General features: G+C 63.9%; 2 protein-coding genes across 7 annotated transcripts; one reads left to right on the top strand and one right to left on the bottom strand.

The window, feature by feature from the left end:
• The first annotated feature begins 4,238 nt into the window (after positions 1-4,238).
• Ptbp1 (polypyrimidine tract binding protein 1) lies at positions 4,239-14,854 on the top strand. 2 transcript variants are annotated; one of them, XM_026413935.2, is made up of 14 exons: positions 4,239-4,335; positions 5,484-5,514; positions 8,476-8,551; positions 8,952-9,271; positions 9,353-9,523; positions 9,596-9,706; positions 9,772-9,946; positions 10,147-10,224; positions 10,932-11,080; positions 12,178-12,211; positions 12,595-12,687; positions 12,775-12,991; positions 13,166-13,243; positions 13,328-14,854. In XM_026413935.2, the coding sequence occupies exons 1-14, from the start codon at positions 4,328-4,330 to the stop codon at positions 13,458-13,460; spliced, it is 1,674 nt and encodes a 557-aa protein (XP_026269720.1). In that variant the 5' UTR covers positions 4,239-4,327; the 3' UTR covers positions 13,461-14,854. The 2 variants fall into 2 exon arrangements, with proteins under 2 accessions (XP_026269720.1, XP_026269721.1); XM_026413936.2 differs by lacking the exon at positions 10,147-10,224.
• On the bottom strand, positions 11,103-21,955 carry Plppr3 (phospholipid phosphatase related 3). Of its 5 annotated transcripts, XM_026413933.2 has the most exons (9): positions 21,881-21,955; positions 17,611-17,796; positions 17,383-17,524; positions 17,097-17,292; positions 16,968-17,025; positions 16,729-16,902; positions 16,106-16,503; positions 12,572-12,625; positions 11,103-11,956 (listed from the first exon to the last, which is right to left on the bottom strand). In XM_026413933.2, the coding sequence occupies exons 1-9, from the start codon at positions 21,953-21,955 to the stop codon at positions 11,884-11,886; spliced, it is 1,356 nt and encodes a 451-aa protein (XP_026269718.1). In that variant the 3' UTR covers positions 11,103-11,883. The 5 variants fall into 5 exon arrangements, with proteins under 5 accessions (XP_026269718.1, XP_026269717.1, XP_077652772.1 ...); XM_026413932.2 differs by lacking the exons at positions 11,103-11,956; positions 12,572-12,625 and having other exon boundaries at positions 15,148-16,503; XM_077796646.1 differs by lacking the exons at positions 11,103-11,956; positions 12,572-12,625 and having other exon boundaries at positions 15,148-16,503; positions 16,729-16,803.
• Between the last annotated feature and the right edge of the window lie 664 nt (positions 21,956-22,619).

The following is a 22,619-nucleotide window of genomic DNA, read 5'->3' as shown; positions in this document are numbered from 1 at the left end:
AACTGACTTGGGTAGAGAGGCTTATTGGGCTCCTGGTTTCAGAGGTTTTAGGCCACGGTCGGCTGACACTGTCACTCTGGGCCCAGGTGAGGGGGGAGGCCCTGGCAGGAGGGGTGGCAGAGGGAAGCCAAGCCCAGGAGGGGAGGAAGGGGCTGGACAGCAGTGCCCTCCAGGGAAGCCCTGGGGACCTGTCCCTCCTCCTGGGTCCTGCTCCTGCAGCCTCCACCTCCTGCCCTAGTCAGCTCTTCACCCTGGGACCCCAAGACGAGAGCAACTTGGAGAGGACCATCAGTCCGCAGATGCCCCACTCTTGCTCTGGGCCCAGATGAGGCAAGACACCAAGGGGAGGAGGGTGGAGGAGGGAAGCAGCTGGGGACCCGAGGCACGGCCCAGGGACACCTCCAGCCACCCAGGCCTCAGCTGCGTCACCTGCCTCTGCACGCTCTCCCTTGCTTTGGCCTCGTCCACGTCAGCTTTTAGGGGACATCTCCTAGGAAAACGCTAACAGCCTCTCAGGAGTCCACCCAGCCATGCCCCCAGGGTCTGCCCCACACCCGAAGCCCCCCCTTACCAGCCCAAGCCCGCGCGCGGCACGAGAGCCTCTGGGTACTGCAGACCCAGCCTAGGGCCCAGCGGCTCTCCCCAGCAGTGCAGTCCCCGCCCCGCCCTTCCTCCTTGACTTTGAGGCAGGATCTGTCTAGGTTGCCCAGGCTGCCCTTGAACTTGCAATCCTCGGCCTCCCAGGCTGCTGGGATGACTGACCCGGCCGTTGTGACCAGCACCAGGTCTTGAGCTACCTCCACTCAACCCTCTGAGGACAGCCAGACTCCTTGCTGCCCACAGGTCCACCTCCCGGACCATCTGTGCCCAGCAAAGGCTACTGGTCTGAGCTTGACCCCCCTGCTGCTCCCAGGGACGCCCGGGGGGGGCAGTACCCTGGTCAGAGGGCTGGAGGGTATTGGGGCAGGAAGTCCTCTGGGAGCTGCCCGGCTGGCTGGACTCCTACAAGGTGTGGCCAAGTTGGGGGAGAGCTGGGCATCTTCAGGGGCACCCGGGCCTGAGGAGGGGGAGGCTGGTCTAGGGTGCTGGTGTGGGAGGGCTACACAGTGGTCTTGGCAGCGCAGGGTAAGGGCCTGGGCCTCTCCAGAAGTCCCCCATGCTCACCCCTACACCACACTGCAGGGGTGGGGCTAGCCTGGCTCTGAGGCCTGAAGGCCACTTGTTGGAGACTACCTGGTCAGGTGGCTGGAGGCGGCTCTTCAGCCCAGCCCCCAGCCTGGAGGGTTTAGGTGTGGCCCCACCCATCCCCACCCTCAGCTTAGTCCCACAGAAATGTGGGAAATGGGTCAAGGAGGCTGGGAGGTCCCCTGCGGCCCTACCCTAGATCCCTGCCCTGTGGATTTCGTAATCAAGGCAGTAAACACATTAACAACAAAAAACAATACAAAAAAAAAATTTTTTTTTTTGGTGGTTATGGGAAATAAACCAGGGTGGTTTTACCAGAGCCACATCCCCAGCCCTTTTTAAGTTTTATTTTCTAACAGGGTCTTGCTAAGTTGCTGAGGCTGGCCTGGAACCTGTGACCCTTCTGTCTCAGCCTGTGGGGTGAGTGGGGTGTGCGGCATGGTGCTGGGCAACAAGTGGACATCCTCCAACCGGCCACTGTAGTAGTGTGTGACGTCCAGGAAAGCCCATGGAGAGGCCCAGCCTCCCCTGCCCCTCATTTTTTAAAAGACCTCTATTTTACTTACGCAGGTATTTATTTTATTTTTATGTGGTGCTGAGGATGGAACCCAGGGCCTCACACGGGCCAGGGGAGCTCTGCCCCTGAGCCCAGCCCCCAGCCCTCATTTTGATGAAAGGGTAAACTGAGGCATGGCTCCTCTCTCTCCTGTAAGAACTGGAGTGGCTCCTGATGGGCCTTGGGTGCACCCTCCCGCGGCGGCGAGGACAGTATCGTCTTCCTGTGGTGACAAGCATGCCGCCACACTCTCAAAGACAAGGTGAGCTGGTCCGGACCCTGAATCATTAATGAAGGCAGCAGCTGGTCAGGCCGGGCCAGCAGGCCGAATGCACCAGGTGCAGACAGCAGCCCTACAATCTGCCTCCATGCTCTGCACCAGGCCAGCTCATCTGTGCAAAGGCTGGTCCCATGCTTGTCCTGTCCAGGCCCGTCCAGCTAGGAGGACACCTGGGGGCCCTGGTCCTGGCCCCCACTGCCATGATGGAGGGCCAGCCACAGCCCCTTCCCACTCTGGAGCTTGGGATGAGGAGTGGTGCTGAGGGTGCCTCCAAACAGCCACATCCACCCTCGTCCCCCGCAGGCGTGAGCACACGTGCATGGGGAAAGGTCTTTGCAGACCCAACTTAGGGCCTCAAGATGAGGCCACTTCTGGATGACCCAGGTGGACCCTTAACTGCAATGCCAACAGTCCACAGGAGGGACCGAGAGCAGGCATGGTGGCCTGTCACCCCAGTGATGCAGGAGGCTGAGGCAGCCTCACAGGTTCCAGGCCAGTCCCGGCAACTGGGCAAAATAAGGGCTGAGGATGTGACTTGGTGGGTCAAATTCCTAGGACCAAAACCAGAACAGGACCCTGGCACTTGGTCTGAGTCCAGCTTCACCCAGGCTACCAGAGTCCAGGACCTGCCTGCCCTCCCTTAGTGAGGAGCAGTCACCTGGAATTTGGATCAGGGTGGGCTAGTGGCCCCTTCCCTGCGGAGTTCTGAGTGGCAGGACACACCAGGTGGTTAAGGCCACCCCTCGCATCCTGTTCTCTAGAGTCCCTGGCAGAGTTCACCTGAAGCTGGCCTGACTCGCGTGGTCAGGAGCTGCAGCGGAGCTGAGGAGGAGAAGCCCGCACCGGGCCGCACCGGGCCGGGAGCTTCCTGGAAGGCCCCAGGCCGGGCGCAGAGGGCGCAGAGGGCGCTTGGCAAGTTCACGGAAGACCCTGCCTGAGGGAATGGCTCTGCCTGCGAGGCCTGTGTGAAAGGCCGCGGGAGCCCTGGAGGGCGCTGGAGGTGGGGTGGGCTGGCATCGCGAGCAACACGGAGCCGGGAGGGCCATAAGTGGGTTTCAATGCGCTTCTGACGGTTGAGACCTGGGCCTGGCGCTGGGTCTCCACCCACGTTGGCTGCCACCTGGGCTCCCTCCCCGGCCCGTCTGCGAGGGTGGAGCCCTCCCTGGCACCAGCCTCACAGGGAACAAAGACGAGCAGCCGGCCCTGGTGGCCCCAGCCAGGGCCCGGACGGGCGTCCCGGGGCGCGCAAATCCACGGGCGTGCACCGCGGCTTCTCCTAAATCCACCGGGACGTTCCTGATTAGCGATTCCGGGGTCCGGCCGGCCGCCGGCAGGGGGGGCCTCCGTGGAAATCGGCAGCCGCCCCTAATCCCGGCTGGAATCCTCTGGCAGCGGGCCCGCAGGCAGCTGGGCCGCGGCCAGGCCCGCAACAGGGCAGCAGCGCCGGGGCAGGCGGGCTCCCGCGGGGCCCGGGCTTGGCTCTGGGCGTCCCGCCAGGCGGGGGCCCGGAGGGCGGGACTCCACTCGGGCCGAGCGTGCGTCCGGGCCCGTCTCCCCAGCTGCAGCCGCCCACCCTGCTTCCAGGCCTCAGTTTCCCCACCCCTGCACTCGCGGTCAGACTTGGTTGCTTTGGGGCGAACTGAGGAGAGTCGGCGGTGATCCCAGGATCACGCCGCGCCCGCAGGTTCCCAGGTCCCCGCGCCAGTCCCCTAGCAAAGGTTCGGTTTGAATCCGACGTTTTGGCTCTGTGCCCACAGGCAAGATGGAGCGCTGCAGGTTTCCTGCCCGAATCCAAGATGGCGACACACCTCCCCGTGCCCTCACGCAGCGGGCGTACGCCCCTGCCCGTTTGAAAGATGGCAGCAGCCGGAGGCAAGCACACTTCTCGCCGCCTGACACGCCACGTACCCACTCTCAAGATGGCTTCTTCCGCCAAGCCCCACGCCGGGTGGCAGGTCTCCCATTGGCTCAAAAGCCATCACGTGCTCCCACCCTTTCTCGCCCTATCCCTACTTCACAGGTCGTTTCCGCCTTCTCCCCTGAAGGACGGCCATTTCCTCCAATAGCCGCCTGCTACCTCTCTCAGCCCCACCCCCCTGAGCGGCTTCCTGGCCATTGAGAGGCACTAGCGGAGGCCAGCGGGACTGTCCCCGCCCCTGGCCGCGGCGGGAGCCAATGGGCAGCGCGCGCGGGGGACGTGTGCGGGCGTCTCCGCCATCTTGTGAGTCTATAACTCGGAGCCGTTGGGTCGGTTCCTGCTATTCCGGCGCCTCCACTCCGTCCCCTGCGGGTCTGCTCTGTGTGCCATGGACGGGTAAGTCGCGCCGCGCCCGCGCCCGCCATTCTCTTCGCGCTCCGGCCCTTCCTTCGTCCCCACCCGGACTTTCTCCGCCGCCACCCGGGCTGGTGCGCGCGCGGGGTCTCTGGTCCGCGTGGCACGCGCGGGACCTGGGCTGCGGGGAAGGATGGGCCGCGCCCTGGCTCCGAGGCCTGTCTCCGGATCGCCTCTCGGTGGACTTCCGGCTTCTGCGCGCCGGGCTCTGAGCTCCTGCTGCCCCGCGCCCTCTCCCCGCCCTTCCGCGCGCGCGGCCCCGGTGTGCCGTGTCCGATCCGCCACGACGTCGTGCGGCCCTACTCGCTTCCCGTCCCCCATGCGCGCATGCGCCGCCTCCGGGCGCGCGGAAATCCCTGAGCACGCCCCGTTCGGCGCCGCGCGCGCGTGCGCCCGTGCACCCTGGGCTCCGGTGCGCGTGCGCGGCCCTCGGCGGGGACGCGCGCCTTTCCCGCCGCGCGGGCTCTCTCCCGGGTCGGGCGGGGTCCCGGGTCCGGGGGCGCGCGTGGCCCGGGGCTCAACCTCGCGGGCCGGCTGCCGGCGGGCCGCTGCGCGGCGCTCCCGGCGCGTCTGGGAAGTGGTGCCTTGCTGCGTCGCGGGGAGTGTGTCGAAGCCGGCCTCGGTGCTCAGTCCGGTGGGGAGGCCGGGGTTCCCTCCCGGGGCGCACGGCGGGACTCGGTCGCGGGGGCCCGGGCGGGCGTGCGGGCGCCGGCTCTGGGCCGTGGTGGCGGCGAGGGAGAAAGTCCAGTCACGCGGAGCCGGGTTGATGAGTAACTCGGGTGGTGTTGGGGCTCGCCTGTGAAGTTGGCTAACTGGACCCGGCCTCGGGCCGCCGCGGGCCCCCTGCCCCGCGCTTCCATCTGTACAGAAAGCAAACAGCAGCCCTGAACTTTAGAGGCCAGCCCCGGCTCTGGAGGGAGTGTCTTTTGTCTCTCCCTCTGGGCACCGTCCAGAGGCGGGGCCTGGGGTCCTGCTGGGAGGGAGGGGCGCTGAAGGACAATGGTGGCCCCTTTCAAGTTGAGAGTAAGTGGACCGCTCACTTCCCAGCCCCTTGAAGCTTCCTGGCTGGCCCGGCTGGCCTCTGCCCCCAGCTGCACATCTTGCTGACCTCTCTCCTTTTCTCTCCACAGCATCGTCCCAGACATAGCAGTTGGCACGAAGGTAGGCACAGCTCACTTTCTTCTTGGTTACACTGTGCCGAGCTCTGGGCTTGCCCTGTCCCCTGCTGGCTTAGAGTGGAGGGCTGTGTTTCTAAAGCAACTCCTACTGGTTCACAAGCTGGATCGGCTGGTAGGGTTTACAGGCAGGAGTTTTCGACCCCTGTCCACATCAGATTGTCAAGGTGTAGGCCATGGTGTGAGTTCTCAGCCAGCAGGTTTGATGGCTTGGCACTGTCTGGCTCCCAGCTCTCTGTGTTTCAGTGAAACACTCTGAGGACTCTGTACTTCTTTGTGGGGAATCAGTCTCTGGATTCAGAAAAGCCCCTGTGCTGTGGAGGGGAGCTGTCTGATGTGTCCAGAGCACTGCGGTGGGAGTGAGTGAGGTCCAGTGCGCAGAGTTCTTGTAGTTGAGGCAGGGTGTCTGGGTTGGCGATGTGATCCAGGAGGGGACTTGTTGTCAGTTATCAGGTGATTTTTGTCCTGAGACCATCTCAGTATGTCATGACGCAGAAAGAAGTGGAGGAACTGATGCTTCACACGCAATAGTTTTGGGTGGTTGGATGTGTTTTGAAACACGGTCTCATTTAGTTGCCCAGGCTGGCCTCAAACTCACTATCTTCTTGCCTCAGCCTCCAAACAGCCAGGATGGCAGGTGTGAGCCACCTGGCCCAGCTGGCAGATGGGTGTTTAGTGGGTCAGGTGTGGCCCAGGTCCAGAGCTGCAGGGCTCTCTAAGAAGGAAGCAGCCGACCACTTGAGGACCAGCCTGTCCTTGGTGTACAAAGCAGAGCAGCTGTGTCACTTGCCTGTTTGGCTGGGAGTTGTCCTGTTCTTGGGGCTCATTCCTGGAGAGGCTACTGTGGCATGCAGAGCAACTGATTGGTGTTCCTGGACTGGGCTTCAGTTTTCCCTAGTGGGCTGTTGCCTACATATTGGATCCTTTGCAGGTAGCTGTGTTCTTTGTCAGTGCAGAGAGGGAGTGGGGCTTGGCCTCTGAAGTGCTCACTTGGGTATGGTCTGGCTGGAAGTAACTCCTGGCTTCTGTGGGAGCCACTTTCTGCCTGAGGCTCTCTGCTCGAGGTTTCCTGGGGGACCTTCCACTCCTGCTCAAGAGCGTCTGGTTTCCCTGGTGGCACCAAAGCCAACCTGGGCAGGATAGAGGCAGGGCTCTGGCCAGTGGAAAGGCACCCAGGAGGTGCTTGGTGAAGGCTGGGCCTGGGTGTGCTGGTGCAGGAGGTCTTGAGCCTCCACAAGCGTGGGCTTTTCCCGTGGTGCTTGACTAAGGCACATTCGCTGGGAGAGGCCCTCCATGGAGACCCTGGGCTGCCTGGCCAAGCCTCTGTTATGTGGAGTGCTGCTCAGACAGTTGTGGGTGTGCCTGCCCTGCCTGTGGGAAGACCGTTAGGGCGCAGCCAGGAGGCCACTAGAGGAAGTGCAGCTCTGCCCACTACTGCAGCTCAGGTGAAAGATGTCCCTTGAGCCCCCAGCATGGCCCTAGTCCTCCAGGAGGGTGTGTCGTGGGCAGGGAGTAACTTCCTGGTGGGGGGGGGGGGATGGGTGGAGCTTTACATTTTAGGAGTGCCTGCCCATAGCAGGTACTCCTTTGTTTTCTGACTCTGGCACAACCCCAGTCCTCCTGAGCCTTCTTGTGACTCCACTTTTTTTTCTTGTGACTCCACTGATACTCAGCAGGCACGACCCCAGTCCTCCTGAGCCTTCTTGTGACCCCGCTTTTGCTTACTGGACTGGTCAGGCTGAAGCCCCAAGGTGGGCCTGGGTTTGCCTGATCTGCACTTCATTTGCGCAAACCTGGGCCTCAGCTCTGCTTGGTTCTGCATTGTTCCTTGGCCCTGACGCTGCCTTGGGGACCAGTAGGCCTTCTTGGTGGACACAGGGCCCGAGGGCCTGAGTGGTGGCCCCTGGTAGCTGCCTCTGTACGATGCTTGGTGCTGGCGGGGTTGGCAGGGGTTGTGCCTTGGCCTCTTCTCATGGCTGTCGTTTCTTCCTGGTCTCAGAGTGGACCTGGCGAGGAGGCAAGAGTGTCTGCAGGGTGATCACTTCCAGAACAGCTCCTGGGGGCACTGGGCAGTGGCCAGGACCTGGTGCTTGTCTGGGCCTCGGCGCTGGTCTCCTTCAGAGCAGTGGCTCTGCAGGCAGTCTGGAGGAGGGGAGATGAGTCCTGTGTGGAGCAGGAGGAGCAATCCGCTTCTCCAACCCAAAACGCCCCCAAATAAACATAGGCTGGCCAGAGTGCAGTGGGCCAGCTTCAAGGACAGAAGGGCCATGGCCAAGGTGCTGGTAGTGTTGTCTCCGGGTCCTCAGGCCTGTTTTCGTTTCCTGGGTAACCCATCTAAGGACTGTCTCCAGGTCATCTCCAGTTTCACGTTTTGAATCTGAGCCCTGCATCAGGTAGACAACTGCTTTTCTAACCGAAGAGCGGTCTCCTAGTGATTCCTGAGGGTTGGTCAGTCACCCCTCTGCCCGCCACGGGGTAGCCCTGCCTGCCTGACGCATAAAGGGGCAGTGTCTCTACTGCTGCAAAAGTGTGCTGAGGCCGAGGGTCGGATTTCCTCAGGCAGCTGGAAAATAGGACAGGCTTGGGGGCTGGAGCACAGTGGGCAGCTCGGCTTTGTCTCCCCGGAAGCTGCCAGCAGCTCAGCTGGGAGCCAGACGCCCGCCAGTCTTTTGCTGCAGGGCTGCAGCTGTGTGCCCGTGGGCAGACGCGTGGGGGGCTGTGCCGTCTGTCCACTCCCTGTGGCTGCTGGCATGTGCCCCAGGCCCATGGTGAGGGTGCCAGTGGGGTTGCCCCAGGCCACATACCTGCCCACTGAGAGCCCTGGGCTTCCTGGTGCAGGAGGAGTAGCAGACAGGCTCAGGGGCAGCTGCCTTCTTGGGTGGGGCTGGGGTGGTGTGAGGAGGGGTCTCTGAGGGAGTGCAGCTCGGGTGTTGCTCTTGTTTTCCAGCGGGGATCTGACGAGCTTTTCTCTACGTGTGTCACTAACGGACCCTTTATCATGAGCAGCAACTCGGCCTCTGCAGGTAACCCCACATTCAGAGTGCCCACCCCAGGCTGGGGGTGGCTCTGGTTAAGGTCGTGCTGTGCCTGTCCTAGCTGGACTGGAGCTTGCTCCTTCCACAGTTCATATCCTGTGGCCTGGGGTCAACACTGCAGATCCCAGGCCAGATGTGGCACAGAATTCCTAGGCCATGCTTGACTGCCATCTCCTCTTGGAGGTAGAGAGGCAGATGTGTGTATAAAACTGGGTCCTGGCAGTCCTGACCTTGAGCTTCCAGTTCATCCAGCTTCCCTGGGAGCAGGAAGAGGACCCTCCAGGATAGGGCCTGGGAGTTCTGGCCTTGGCCAGAGAGGGAGGAGGCTTCAGGGAGGACAGGCTCCTACTGCAACCCGAAGCCCCCTCCCACCCCCTGCCCCTTTCAGCAAATGGAAATGACAGTAAGAAGTTCAAAGGTGACAGCAGGAGTGCGGGCGTCCCCTCCCGAGTGATCCATATCCGCAAGCTGCCCAGCGATGTCACAGAGGGCGAGGTCATCTCCTTGGGGTTGCCCTTTGGGAAAGTCACCAACCTCCTGATGCTGAAGGGCAAAAACCAGGCCTTCATCGAGATGAACACAGAGGAGGCGGCCAACACCATGGTCAACTACTACACCTCGGTGACACCCGTGCTGCGCGGCCAGCCCATCTACATCCAGTTCTCCAACCACAAGGAGCTTAAGACTGACAGCTCCCCCAACCAAGCGGTATGTGGTCTGTGGAGGGCGGGGCGGGGCCTGTGGTCCTGGGGTCCCCACCCCAGAGGGCTCACAGTGCTGCCTCCACAGCGGGCCCAGGCGGCCCTGCAGGCCGTGAACTCAGTCCAGTCGGGGAACCTGGCCTTGGCTGCCTCAGCCGCTGCCGTGGATGCTGGGATGGCCATGGCTGGGCAGAGCCCCGTGCTCAGGATCATCGTGGAGAACCTCTTCTACCCTGTGACCCTGGACGTGCTGCACCAGGTGAGGCTGCGGGAGCCCGGGGCTGGGGGCCACCTCCCTGGGGCGAGAGGCTCATGCTGCCCTGCCTTGCAGATCTTCTCCAAGTTTGGCACAGTCCTGAAGATCATCACGTTCACCAAGAACAACCAGTTCCAGGCATTGCTGCAGTACGCGGACCCTGTGAGCGCCCAGCACGCCAAGCTGGTGAGTGGCCTCCTGGGGAGGCTCGCCCTGGGGCCCGGCCATAGCTGACCCGCCTCTCCCTGCAGTCGCTGGACGGGCAGAACATCTACAATGCCTGCTGCACGCTGCGCATCGACTTCTCCAAGCTCACCAGCCTCAACGTCAAATACAACAACGACAAGAGCCGCGACTACACGCGCCCAGACCTGCCCTCTGGGGATAGCCAGCCCTCGCTGGACCAGACCATGGCCGCGGCCTTCGGTGAGACGCCGTCCTGACCCTGCACAACACGTGCAGGCCACAGGCTGGGTGGGATGTGTAGCTCAGTCAGCGCCCTCAGGCCCCCGGGAGCAGCTCCCGCTGGCACGCCAGCCCTGCAGAGCAGCGGACCTGCCCGCGAGGCTCTTGCCCCTCTCGGGTGCAGGTTGTGGGTGCAGTGATTAGTGTCTCTTTGTTTCTAGGTGCACCTGGTATAATCTCAGCCTCTCCGTATGCAGGAGCTGGGTTCCCTCCCACCTTTGCAATTCCTCCAGCCACAGGTACTCAACTCGGCCGCCCCAGCGACTGCATGCCTCACCCTTTCCACGCAGCTCTGCTTCCACGGCAGCCAGCGTGGCCGGCTGGTCCCTGGCGAGTGCCGGGGAGAGGGGAAGGGAGCCGCAGGGGCAGTCGCGTCCGCAGAGGCGGCTCGACAGGGCAGCGGAGAGGCAGGGCAGGGCAGGGCGGCAGCCCGTGAGTCGGGCCTTGGAGTTGGCGAAAGCCGCTAACCGGTCAGTCTTGTGGTCTGGTTCCCTTCAAGCACTCGGGCGAGGACGAGGACGAACTGGAGGGATGTGTCCCTAGTAGTTGTTGAGTGGCCTGGTAAGCGATGGCCTCCGCTGAGGAGCATGCGCCGGCGGCCGGCACACGTGTGCGTCGTCCCGGCCGTCATGGCCGCGTGCGAGCAGTGCCTGCTGCGTCTGCATGGAGGACGGCGTGGCTTGCACGCACGCCGTGTCCTGTCGGGCCTGCCTGCGAGGCCCATGTCTGCGTTTTCGGACCCAGGCTTCCGTGCTGTGGCGCATGCAGGGGGCCCAGGGGCCGTGTGGCTGCACCTGGCGCCCGGAGGAGCCCACGGGCACCCCTCACAGGGCTCGAGCCTGGCGCCGCCTCCCATGGCTCCTTGTGCATGAGGAGGGGGCCTCTGTGCCCCATTGGTGGCCGGTGGAGGGCCTGTGCTCACTTCCTGACTGCCTCTTCCTTCCAGGTCTGTCTGTCCCTAACGTGCACGGAGCCCTGGCCCCATTGGCCATTCCATCGGCTGCGGCTGCCGCGGCCGCTGCAGGCCGCATCACCATCCCAGGCCTGGCGGGGGCTGGGAACTCCGTCCTGCTGGTCAGCAACCTCAACCCCGAGGTACGTGGGTCCCTCCCAGGCTGCTTCTCCCAGAGCGTGAACAGGGTATGCTGGGCCCTAGGGTCAGTGGCCGTGCTGCATGCGGGCAGGGCCTGAGTCTCCAACTCGGCCCCTAGCAGCGGCCTCCTCAGGCTCCGCGTGGCCGCCTTGCTCTGTTGGAGTCTGCTGTGTGTCGCGACATCACTCCTGCTTACCACCTTTCCCAGGGTCCTCTGAGTTTCCTGTCTTCCCTGCCGTCTCCATTTGCATTTTCAATTTGATGACGCTCTGAGTTGAAATACCTCCTGTCACTTATCGAGGAGGGCTAGGCTAGGTGTGTGCCCAGCAGGGGACCCTGGGCCTGCCGGCGGTCAGGGTGCTTGGCCACGCACGCCTTGCACACAGACCTCAGTTGCCAGTGTGAACGTGTGCACACAGCTGGGGCTGGGCCAAGATGCCCGGGGCTCAGGGTGTGAGTTTGGTGGACAGGACCTGGTCGGCATCTCAGAGCACTCCTCGTCTGTGGTGCTCCTGTTGGCTTCCTGGGCTCCGGGCAGGGCAGGACTGGCGTCCCCACAGTCCCTGCTCGTGCGCTCCACGTCCCTGCAGCTGTCCTGAGCCAGGGCACGTGGGGGTGGGCCGGCAGCCGCTGCTGGCCGCTGCCTGTGGCTGCAGAGACCTCCCAGCACAGCCCGGGCCTGGCCTCTCCCTGCGTCTCCCCAGGTGGAGCGTTGCGTGTGCGCGAGTAACTGGGACGCTGCCTGGTTTCCTTACATATTTACTGACCTGTGTTTTTTGCTACTTTTTTCTTTTCTCCCCTTTCCCTATTTTTTTTCTTGCCCTGATCCGGAATTTCTTTGCCAACTGACTGCACGGTTCTTCTGCTTCCTGTTGTTGCTTGAAACAAACAAAACATAAATAAATAAAAACAAACTCCCCTCTCAAACCCTGCTCTCCGGAAACAACCCGCCCTTGAATATTAACATCCTGGCAACTCATCACCATCAACCTGCACGCCTGCGGGGACTGTCTTCCTCGTGGTGGACGATGGCAACTCGCCCCCTTGACCTCTCCCTTCCCCCTGTCCCTTCGCTGCCTTGCTCTGCTGTCCTCTAAAGAGAGTCACACCCCAAAGCCTCTTTATTCTTTTCGGTATGTTATTCCCACTTTTATTACCTTGTTTTCATTTAATTGATGGTTTTACGCCCTGAGATGTGCCCTGAGTTTGCGTTTGGCCTTCTGCCTCCTTACGTGGTTTGCTTCCGGTTGCAACCGTCTCACCCGTAGTCGCGCATGGTTACCGCCCTGCATGCTTCTCCAAGAGTTAAGCGTGTCAGTAGCATGCGAACGTGGTCCTTCTTGACAGCTGGCCTGTCCCGGACATTAGGACCTGGCTGGACGTGGGCGCTCCTGTTAGCGGGCCCTGGGCTGCTAGGCGCAGGCTCCCCAGCAGGCTGAGCAAGCCTTAAGGGGTGCACAGGGGCTGGAGGGCGGGCGGGGCCGGGCGCTCACGGCCTTGTCCCTGGGTCCCGAAGGCGTCTATGGGGACGTGCAGCGGGTGAAGATCTTGTTCAACAAGAAGGAGAATGCACTGGTGCAGATGGCAGATGGCAGCCAGGCCCAGCTGGGTAAGAGGCCCAGGCCCCGGGTCAGGCACAGGGTGGGGGAAGGGGGTGCCTGCTGGGGCCCCTGGTCACGTGCCCCCGTGTTCCCAGCCATGAGCCACCTGAACGGGCACAAGCTGCACGGGAAGCCCATCCGCATCACGCTGTCCAAGCACCAGAACGTGCAGCTGCCGCGGGAGGGCCAGGAGGACCAGGGCCTCACCAAGGACTACGGCAACTCCCCCCTGCACCGCTTCAAGAAGCCCGGCTCCAAGAACTTCCAGAACATCTTCCCGCCCTCCGCCACCCTGCACCTCTCCAACATCCCGTGAGTCCGGGCACCCGCAGGGAGGCGCCCCCATCCTGCCTCAGCAGCCCCTGAGTGCAGGCGTGGGACGCAGAGCCTCTTGGTCTTCTCAAGGCCATTTGCGCCCCGTGGTCATCACTTCTCCCCTGGGTCTCGGGGGCAGGAGGTCCCTGCTCACACCCCTCCTCCCCACAGGCCTTCCATCACGGAGGAAGACCTCAAGGTCCTGTTCTCCAGCAACGGGGGCGTGGTCAAGGGGTTCAAGTTCTTCCAGTGAGTAGGGGCCTCCCCACCCTGCCTCCCCTCCCCACCATACCCACCCGCCCTGTGCCCACCAGCTGGCCTGCTGTGCTGTAGGAAGGACCGCAAGATGGCGCTGATCCAGATGGGCTCCGTGGAGGAGGCGGTGCAGGCGCTCATCGACCTGCACAACCATGACCTGGGCGAGAACCACCACCTGCGAGTCTCCTTCTCCAAGTCCACCATCTAGGGCCCAGCCCCTGGCCGGGCTCCGGAGCCGCTTCCGTCATTCCAGAGAAAAGCCACTTTAAGAAGCAGCTGAAGTGACCTTAACAGACCAGAGATTTTATTTTTTTAAAGAGAAATCAGTTTACCTGTTTTTAAAAAAATTAAATCTAGCTCACCTTGCTGACCTTGCGGTGACTGACGGCTCGGGCGCTCGGGGACTGCGGCAGGGGTCCCCCACCTGCCCGGGGCCAGGCCAGGCCAGACCCCGCGCCCTGCCTTGCAGGGTGTGCTGGGCCTGTGGCCCACGGGGGGCGCCCCCACCACGACGTGGCTTCCTCGTGCCTTAAACCTGCCTGCCTTGCAGCCGCACGCCCACCCAAGGGGACCCAGGGACCCGGGGCCGGGGATCTGCTCCAGGCACACGCAAAGCGGCCTCCTGCTCCCACGGATCATGTGCCCAGTGCTGGGAGGGAGTGGAGACTGAGGTGCCAGCGGGGCTGGCTGGCACCCCCCCCCCCATGTAATCAAGTGACATGATTATCCCTGTGTCCTCCAGCCACCCAGGTCCCCGTCGCCCGGCCAGGCCCAGAGGGCACCAACCCAGCCTCCTTGAGCTTTTAGCCTTTTGTTATAATCTTTGTATCATATTCTGATGTGGTTGCAGACATCTGTGCCTAGCAATATTTCCAGTTGACCAAATATCCTAATCTTTTTTCATTTATATGCAAAAGAAATAGTTTTAAGTACCTTTTTATAGCAAGAGGATCCATGGTATGAGTGTGAGCTTTCTCTTGGTATTACTTTGTATGCTGTACTTTCTATTTTATTCTTTGTAATCAATTCAGTCACAGGCAGGACCCAGCCTCCGGCAGGGCCCAGCCGTGCACCGCCCGCCTCAGTGGCCTTACTCAGCTCCCCAGATCTGCCTAGGAAGACCAGCTCTAGAACTTTCAGGGTTTGTTGTTTTTTCCCCTTTTCCTTCAAATTTTGGACCAAAGTCGTGTTTCTGTTCCTGTCTGCTCTGATGCTGGGACTCCAGGCGGTGGGACCCTCCAGGTCCTGACCACCCTCCTACCCTGGGGGACGCCTTGGTCCCACCGCGCCAGCAGCAGGGCCAGTCTCCTCGGATCCCCAGTTTCATAGAGTGACAAGGGTGTAAATATTTATGATTTTTTTATACCTGTAGAGACGTGGAGGGCGCGTCGGGTTTTTACGGTGACGTGTATTTTGATAACAGCGACCGCAGGCTCAGTATTGTACGTGGAGCGCAGTGGCCACGAGCACATTCCATGGCCCGACCCGGGCTTGTCATGAGAGAACTCGATTAAAGCCGTTTTATAACACCTGCCTTCCTGTAGACCTCTTCTTTGCTGTCAGGCTGTGGAAGGCAGCTGGCGGGTCTGTACTGGACGTGAATAAATCTCTTCTCTACCCTGCGCTTCTGATCTCCCTCTTTTTTGGGGCACCTGCTTCCCCCCCTTCCCTGGGCTGGGGGCTGAGACCCACGTCCCTCCTGTTCAGAGGTGCTACAGGGGCAGAGAACCAGACCCTACTGCCCACTGGCCTTGGGCCCGCACAGACCAGACGACTCGGGACCTGAAGTCAGCCATCGCCTTCTTTATTGATGTGGTCATGAGATGCCCCCAGCCCTCAGCCCCCCACCCATCCTGGCCTCAGGTGGCCTCTGCCGCGGAGAGGAGAGGAGCGCCTCAGTCCTGGAGCCTGCGGGCCTGCATCCTCCGGAAATAGCTCTCAGCCTCTGCCTCGCCGGCTTCCCGCTCGCCCAGCACCAGGCCGCCGCCCTGCCGCCGCAGTGTGGACTCGCGGCTGGCCGGCCCCAGCACTCCGTCCGCTGCGCCCTGTGGGGGCAGCCCCTCTCCCGTGGCCAGGTTGACAGTGGCCACGGCCCCGAAGCGCGGCTCCTCTTGGTCCACGTCGCTGACTGATGAGCCGGGGGACACGCCTGGTGGCTTGGACCCCACGCGGAAGCCACGCGCCAGGTCCCCCAGCTCGTACCCCGCCTCGCCCTCCGTTCCCCGGGGCCCACCGCCCGCTGCCTTCCACTCCCAGGGCGCGTTACCCGCCGACAGGTGGACCACAGGGTGGTGGGGTGCGTGAGCATCGATGGTGACGATGCTGGCCGAGTCGCGGTCCGAGGGCGAGCGGTACTGCGAGGAGTCGGAGCTGGCGCTGGAGGACGAGGCCGTCTCTGCTGCCTTGGGTCCGGGCCCGCCCGGGGCCTTGGACATGGCAATGACCTGCAGCAGCCGAGGGGGGTTGGCCACGCGGGGCTGGGCGGGGGCCGCGGGGGCCACGCCCTTCTCGGCCATCATGAGCCACTTGGCACGCACGGCGGCGCTGCTCTTGGGGGACAGGCCCGTGCCTGCCTGCGCCCCCTCCTCGGGGATGTGCACCAGCGGCTGAGGCCCCGACCGTGGCGGGAGCAGGACCCGCGGCCCCAGCCCTGGCCGCGCCTGCACCGTGGGGTAGAGTGAGGGTGGGATGGGGCCCTCCTCCTCCCCCTCCTCGTCCTCCTCCTCTTCGTCCTCCTCCTCCTCCTCGTCCTCCTCCTCCTCGGCCATGGGCTCTGCGGGCGCCCGCAGGTGCGCAGGGCTGGCCTCGTCGGGCAGCCCCAGGCCACGGCCCTCCAGGGACTTCTGCTTCCACTCACTGATGAGCTGCTTGGAGCGCGAGGCGTCCAGCGGCACGTGGATGGTCATGTGGCGGCGGGCAGGGTCGTCCAGCGAGGGTGTGCTGACTCGGGGCAACGTGTTGCTGAAGGTCACCAAGTGCTCCTTGCCCATGGGGCTGCGGGGGGCCAGCAGGTCCACATCCACGCTGGCCCTCTTCAGGCTGCCCAGGGACGTCTTCTCACGGGCCACAGGACGGGGCACGCCCTCCAGACGCCCTGGCGGGCCCAGCTCATCTGTGCTCACAGACTTGTTCTGCTGGTAAACCGAGTCGTGGCCCCGCTGGGTCAGGGCCCGCAACGCGTCCTTGGCGGGTGGGGGAGCCGCGGGTTTCTCTGCGGGTGGGGCCTGGAAGTTGCCCACCGCGTGGCAGGCCTGGGAGGACACAGGGAGCGTGAGCCTCCTGCCAGCAACGGCCTGGCCGGTGACGCATCTGCCTGGGAACCGGGGACCCAGGGCTGCAGGGCCTCAGCACTGCAGGCTCTGCAGGTCCTCGTCCCTCTGGAGTCCCCAGGACCCCAGGACGGGGGCAGCCTCCCCCTGGCAGGACGCGCCCCTCCCCCCTGGCAGGGCCGGCCCTCCGGCTCCGCGGCAGCTCACCAGGTAGGCAGCGATGCCCGCCCCGATGAGGAAGCCCGCGTAGACGTCCACCGCGTGGCTGCGGTGCTGGGTGATCTGGGTGAGCCCGCAGACGCCGGCGGCCATGGCGAAGGCGAACACCAGGACGGGCTTGAGCAGCTTGGTGGCGTCCGAGATGACGGAGTTGAAGTACATCTGGGGGGTGGGCAGGGTCAGGCCTGGCCAGGGCCCGGGAGCCGCGGGGGCTGGGGAGCACTCACCGACACGTAGACGGCGGCGAAGGCGGACAGCGTGGCGTGCTGGGACGGGAAGGTCTTCCTGCAAGAGCGACCCGTGAGCCCCGCGGGCTCCCCACGGGGGCGCGGGGGCGGTGGAGGGCGGTGGCTCACCGTGCCGACAGGATGGCGTGGGCATCGTGGCCAGAGCAGATGTCCTGCGTGATGTAGGGGTTGGCCTCGCAGGACGTGCCCAGCAGAGTGTAGTTGGGCTTGCAGACGGTCAGGAAGAAGGGTGCATGGTAGCCAGTGGCCAGCTGGATGATGTCGGTCACCAGAGCTGTGGCACACAGGCCGAACACGTGGACGCCTGCGGGGTCAGGGGGTCAGGGCTGGGACCGCAGGCACAGCTGCCCCGCTGGATGGCCCTCCGGGCGGCAGGGGACAGGCCAGTACTCACCCACGAACCGCACAGTGCGCCGCAGGAAGGAGTTGAAGTTGCAGCCGCCAGCGCTGATGCTGCCCTCTGCCCCGCCAGCGGCCCCGCCGCGGCCCCACAGCCGGGCCTGAAGGCAGTAGAGCAGCCCCTCGGCGACCATGATCTGCCCGACAGGAAGGGGTCAGGCGGGCTGGGGCCGCGGCCCCACGGCCCCACGGCCCCACGGCCAGCCCAGGCGCACGCGCTCACCGAGGCAGCTGGGGCTGCAAAGGCCAGGCTGAGCAGCATGAGCAGGGGGATGAGCTCCTCGCTGGTCTCCACGTAGGGCATGGACAGCGCGCGGTCGTAGCACTGGAAGCCCACCTGCGCGGGCCTGAAGAGGTCGGTCAGCTCCAGGAAGTACAGCGACACGATGGAGGAGGCCACGATGGGAAGCTGCAGCAGACACGCAGGTCACTGTCCACCTGCCAGCCGCACACCACCCTTGTCCCCCTGGCTGTCATTCCAGCACCCAGAAACCAGTTCCTCAGGCCAGGTCTCTCCACTGCCACCCACACGCCCACCCTCCACCTGCCCATCCACTCACCCGGCCACCATCCATACACCCACATGCCCACTCAGCCACCATCCACCACCCACATGACCACCCGTCCACCATCCACCACCCACACCCACCACCCATACACCCACCTGTCCATCCACCCATACACCCACCTGTCCATCCACCCACACGTCCATACGTCCACCATCCACCACCCACACGCCCACCCGTCCATCCACCACCCACACGCCCACCCGTCCATCCACCACCCACACGCCCACCCGTCCATCCACCCACACGCCCACCCGTCCATCCACCACCCACACGCCCAGCTGTCCATCCACCACCCACACGCCCATCCGTCCATCCACCCACACGCCCACCCGTCCATCCACCACCCACATGCCCAGCTGTCCATCCACCACCCACACGCCCATCCGTCCATCCACCCACACGCCCACCCGTCCATCCACCACCCACATGCCCAGCTGTCCATCCACCACCCACATGCCCACCCGTCCTTCCACCCACATGCCCACCTGTCCATCCACCACCCACATGCCCACCCGTCCATCCACCACCCACATGCCCACCCGTCCTTCCACCCACACGCCCACCCGTCCATCCACCACCCACATGCCCACCCGTCCATCCACCCACACGCCCACCCGTCCATCCACCACCCACATGCCCACCCGTCCATCCACCCACACGCCCACCCGTCCATCCACCACCCACATGCCCAGCTGTCCATCCACCACCCACATGCCCATCCGTCCATCCACCCACACGCCCACCCGTCCATCCACCACCCACATGCCCACCCGTCCATCCACCACCCACATGCCCACCCGTCCTTCCACCCACATGCCCACCTGTCCATCCACCACCCACATGCCCACCCGTCCATCCACCACCCACATGCCCACCCGTCCTTCCACCCACACGCCCACCTGTCCATCCACCACCCACATGCCCACCCGTCCATCCACCCACACGCCCACCCGTCCATCCACCACCCACATGCCCACCCGTCCATCCACCACCCACATGCCCACCCGTCCTTCCACCCACACGCCCACCTGTCCATCCCACCACCCACATGCCCACCCGTCCATCCACCACCCACATGCCCACCCGTCCTTCCACCCACACGCCCACCTGTCCATCCACCACCCACATGCCCACCCGTCCATCCACCCACACGCCCACCCGTCCATCCACCACCCACATGCCCACCCGTCCATCCACCCACACGCCCACCCGTCCATCCACCACCCACATGCCCAGCTGTCCATCCACCACCCACATGCCCACCCGTCCATCCACCACCCACATGCCTACCTGTCCATCCACCACCCACATGCCCATCCGTCCATCCACCCATCGTCCGTTCCTCTGGCCGGCTGGCCTGTTTTCTCAGCACAGGAATCTCAGACACTCCTGCCCCCACCTGGGAAGCGCTTCCCTGAGATACCCCATCTTGCCAGCCCTCCCTGGGCGTCCCCCCTGGACGTCCCTGTCTGCCTCATTCTCTCAGGCCCCTCCCCCAGGAGCCACCTACACCACACAGCCCCAAGAATGGCCTCCAGAGGATGCACGGAGTGGCTGTCCAGCTTCTGCTGTGCCCACAGCCCAGCATGTAACCTATGTCCGCTCTCTCCACCCTCTGCAGAGGGCAGGAGGGCAGGCCGGGACAGCCAGGCCCAGAGCCATGGGGCAGCAGGGGGCAGGAGGACAGGGCAGGGCCTGCGACAGTCATAGGTGCAGGCAGCAGCAGCAGCCTAGGCAGGGCTCACAAGTCTCCCCCCAGGGGACAGAGCCTGTGTCTCAGTGGCCTGGCCACCTGGTGAAGCCCACCTGTGGCCTGGGCCCTGACTTCAACCTGCAGACAGACTCCCAGGCCAAAGGTCAGGGCCAAACTGAAATTGAAGGTCCTAGGGGACGCGGTGTTGAGGAGCTGGGCTCCTGTCCAAGGGGCCTCTCTGAACACCTCTGCCTGCAGGTGTAAGGCCCAGGCAGGAGGCAGGCACAGCCTCTTCCTGGGCGGGGACCTGGTCCGGGCTGCACGCGGTCTCCCCACTCTGAGTGGGTGAGAAGCGCATGGTGCTGGGCCAGGCCCTGCCAGGCCTGCCTTATCTCTGTCACCACTCTCCGTGAGGCTGGCTGCAGCCAGGGAGCCCTCAGATCAAGGGAGTCTGCAGCAGGGCCTGAGCACAGCCCGGCAAGCACCAAATCCTTCAGCCAGGCCTGGGCTGTAGCTCAGGAAGAAGAGTGCCCGCCTGGCACAGGAGAGGCCCTGATCAAGTCCTGAGGCTGCGAAAACAAAAGGGCTGCTTTAAAGTTCTCTGTGGATCCCACCCGTGATGCTGGGCGTCTCGGGCAAGTTGACTTCAACGCCCTGCTCACCAGCATGCTAACAGAGGGCACGCAGGGCATGGGGAGGTGGCCCAGACTCTGGGGAAGAACCCTCTGGGCACCTGGGAGCCACAGCAGGACCTGGGGCTGGGGAGAGGCCACATCTGATATGAGCTCTGATTGGGGGAAGGGAAACCAGGTCATGATGGAGGCAGAATCCCAGCTGGGCCAGAGGTGGGTACAGCAGTTGGTGGAGCATGGCCTGGCTCCATGGGGCCATGCAGGGTCCCACATGAGAGCCCACCACCCTGGAAAGTCTTCAAAAGCCTCCTAATCCCCTCCACCCACCCCTCACTCTGAACATCACAGCACCTAAGAACACAGTGGCCCCGGGGGCTGTGGCTCAGTGGGAGAGCCCTGGCCTAGCACATTCGAGGCCCTGGGTTCGAGCCTCAGCACCATATTAAAAAAAAAAAAAATCAAAAAGCACACAGTAGCCCAGAGGAGGGGCTGCTGCCATCAAAGTGCTGCTGAGACAAAAAGGAAGAAGAGACTTCGCCTGACCCTCAACAGCTCCAGAGGTCGGGGCCAGCCTGGGTGAGACCCTGGCTCAAAATACAACACCAGGGCTGGGGTGGGTGCAGCTCGGTGGTGGGCCCGCCTGTCAGGACGTCCTGGCTCCATCCCAGCACTGCAGGTGAGGAAACCAGGAGAAACCAGGAGAAACCAGGTCTGAAGGCCACTTCCAGAGGTTAGAAACAAAAGGAGGAGGGGCGAGGGGAGCCCCGACCGACCGGCTGCAGTCCTCCCATCAGTCTTTCTTTTTTTCACTTATAGACAGACACAATACCTTTATTGATTTATCTTTGTGTGGTGCGGAGGGTGGAACCGAGAGCCTCACTCATGCTAGGCAGGTAGGTGCTCTGCCACTGGGCCCCAGCTCCACCAACCTCATCTTGAACAACAAGCACAGCTGGGCGTGGTGGCACACACCTATCACGCCAGCGGCTGGCCAGGCTGAGGCCGGAGGAATGCGAGTTCAAAGCCAGCCTCAGCAAAAGCCAGGCGCTACACACCTCAGTGAGGCCCTGTCCCTAAGTAAAATACAAAATAGGGCTGGGATGTGGCTCAGCGGTGGAGTGCCCCTGAGTGCAATCCCTGTACCAAAAAAGAAAGACAGACAGACAAGAGACATTCTGCCCCAGGGGGCAGCGCCCTGCAGGGCGCCTGGGAGACCCCTCCGCCAGACCCTTCCTAGGGCTGGGCTTCTTGGGAGATAATTCCCACCCACCCCACTCTAGAAGTGGGGGGGCTCCCGCCGGAGACAGGGGTGAGGCACCTGCCAAGTGATGAGCCAGGGAGGGCTCCAGCCCCACCTCCTCTGGCCTCCAAGCCACCAGCCCCCCAGGGGCTGACTAAAGTGCCACCTCCCAGCCTGCCCTCACTGTCCCCTGGTGCCTCTCGAACCCTGCTCAACCTGCAGAGCCCATCTTCTGACCCACTTCCCAGTCCCACCCAGCCCCAGACACCCTGGTCTGCCAGCCCCCGGCGGCCATGGCAGCCGGGCCCACTCCGCCTCCCCCATGGGGTCTCTGAGGGTAGGCGGCACTGCGGCCTCACCTCCACGAAGTAGAAACAGGGCAGAAGCGTCATGCTGTCCTTGGGGGTTTTATTCTTCTCCTTGGCGGTGATCATGGTGTCGCGGGCACCGTAGGCCGAGGTCGGAGAGGAACAAAGCCACGCTCGAGGGGAGACGTGCAGACTGATCCCTGGGGGAACCCGGTGGCCAGCGGGGAAGGGTCGGGCCAGGATGCGCAAGAACGGCCCGGGGAACAGGCTGGAGCCGAGGCGACCCCGGCCGGGCTTCCCAGTCAGGCTTCTGGGCACCCTGCCCCGGGAGCGGGGTCCAAGGAGCCAGCGAGGAGGCCGGGGGCTGCTCCTCTCGCCAGGGCGGCGCAGCCCGGGCTTGGGGTCGCGGGCGCGGCGGGGTGGGGTCCGCCTGCGTCCGCAGCCCCCTCACCTGGCGGCAGGCGCCGAGCGGCGGAGCTGGCGGCGGCAGGGGCGGCGGCGTCGCGAGCACAAAGCGCGGCCCCTCCCCGCGGGGGCGGGGCCGGAGGGAGGGTCCCGCGGAGACCCGCGGCGGCCGGGGCGCGGGCTCTTTGTCTGCGCGCTCGGGGGCGCAGCGCGCGTCCACCGCGGGGCCACCCAGCCCCGCCCCTTGCCCGGGCGGCCGCTCCTCCGGGAAGCGGGACTGGCGGCCAGCGAGGCTGGGGGGCTGCGGGGCTGGGGGGCTGCGGGGCTGCGGGACAGCGGGGCTGGGGGATTGCGGGGCTGGGGGCTGGGAGGCTGCGGGGCTGCG

Source organism: Urocitellus parryii, chromosome 3 (assembly GCF_045843805.1).
Source record: "Urocitellus parryii isolate mUroPar1 chromosome 3, mUroPar1.hap1, whole genome shotgun sequence".
In the NCBI taxonomy this organism is placed as follows: Eukaryota; Metazoa; Chordata; class Mammalia; order Rodentia; family Sciuridae; genus Urocitellus; species Urocitellus parryii.
Note: the sequence above shows the minus strand (reverse complement) of the source record. Positions and strands in the feature narration are given on the sequence as shown.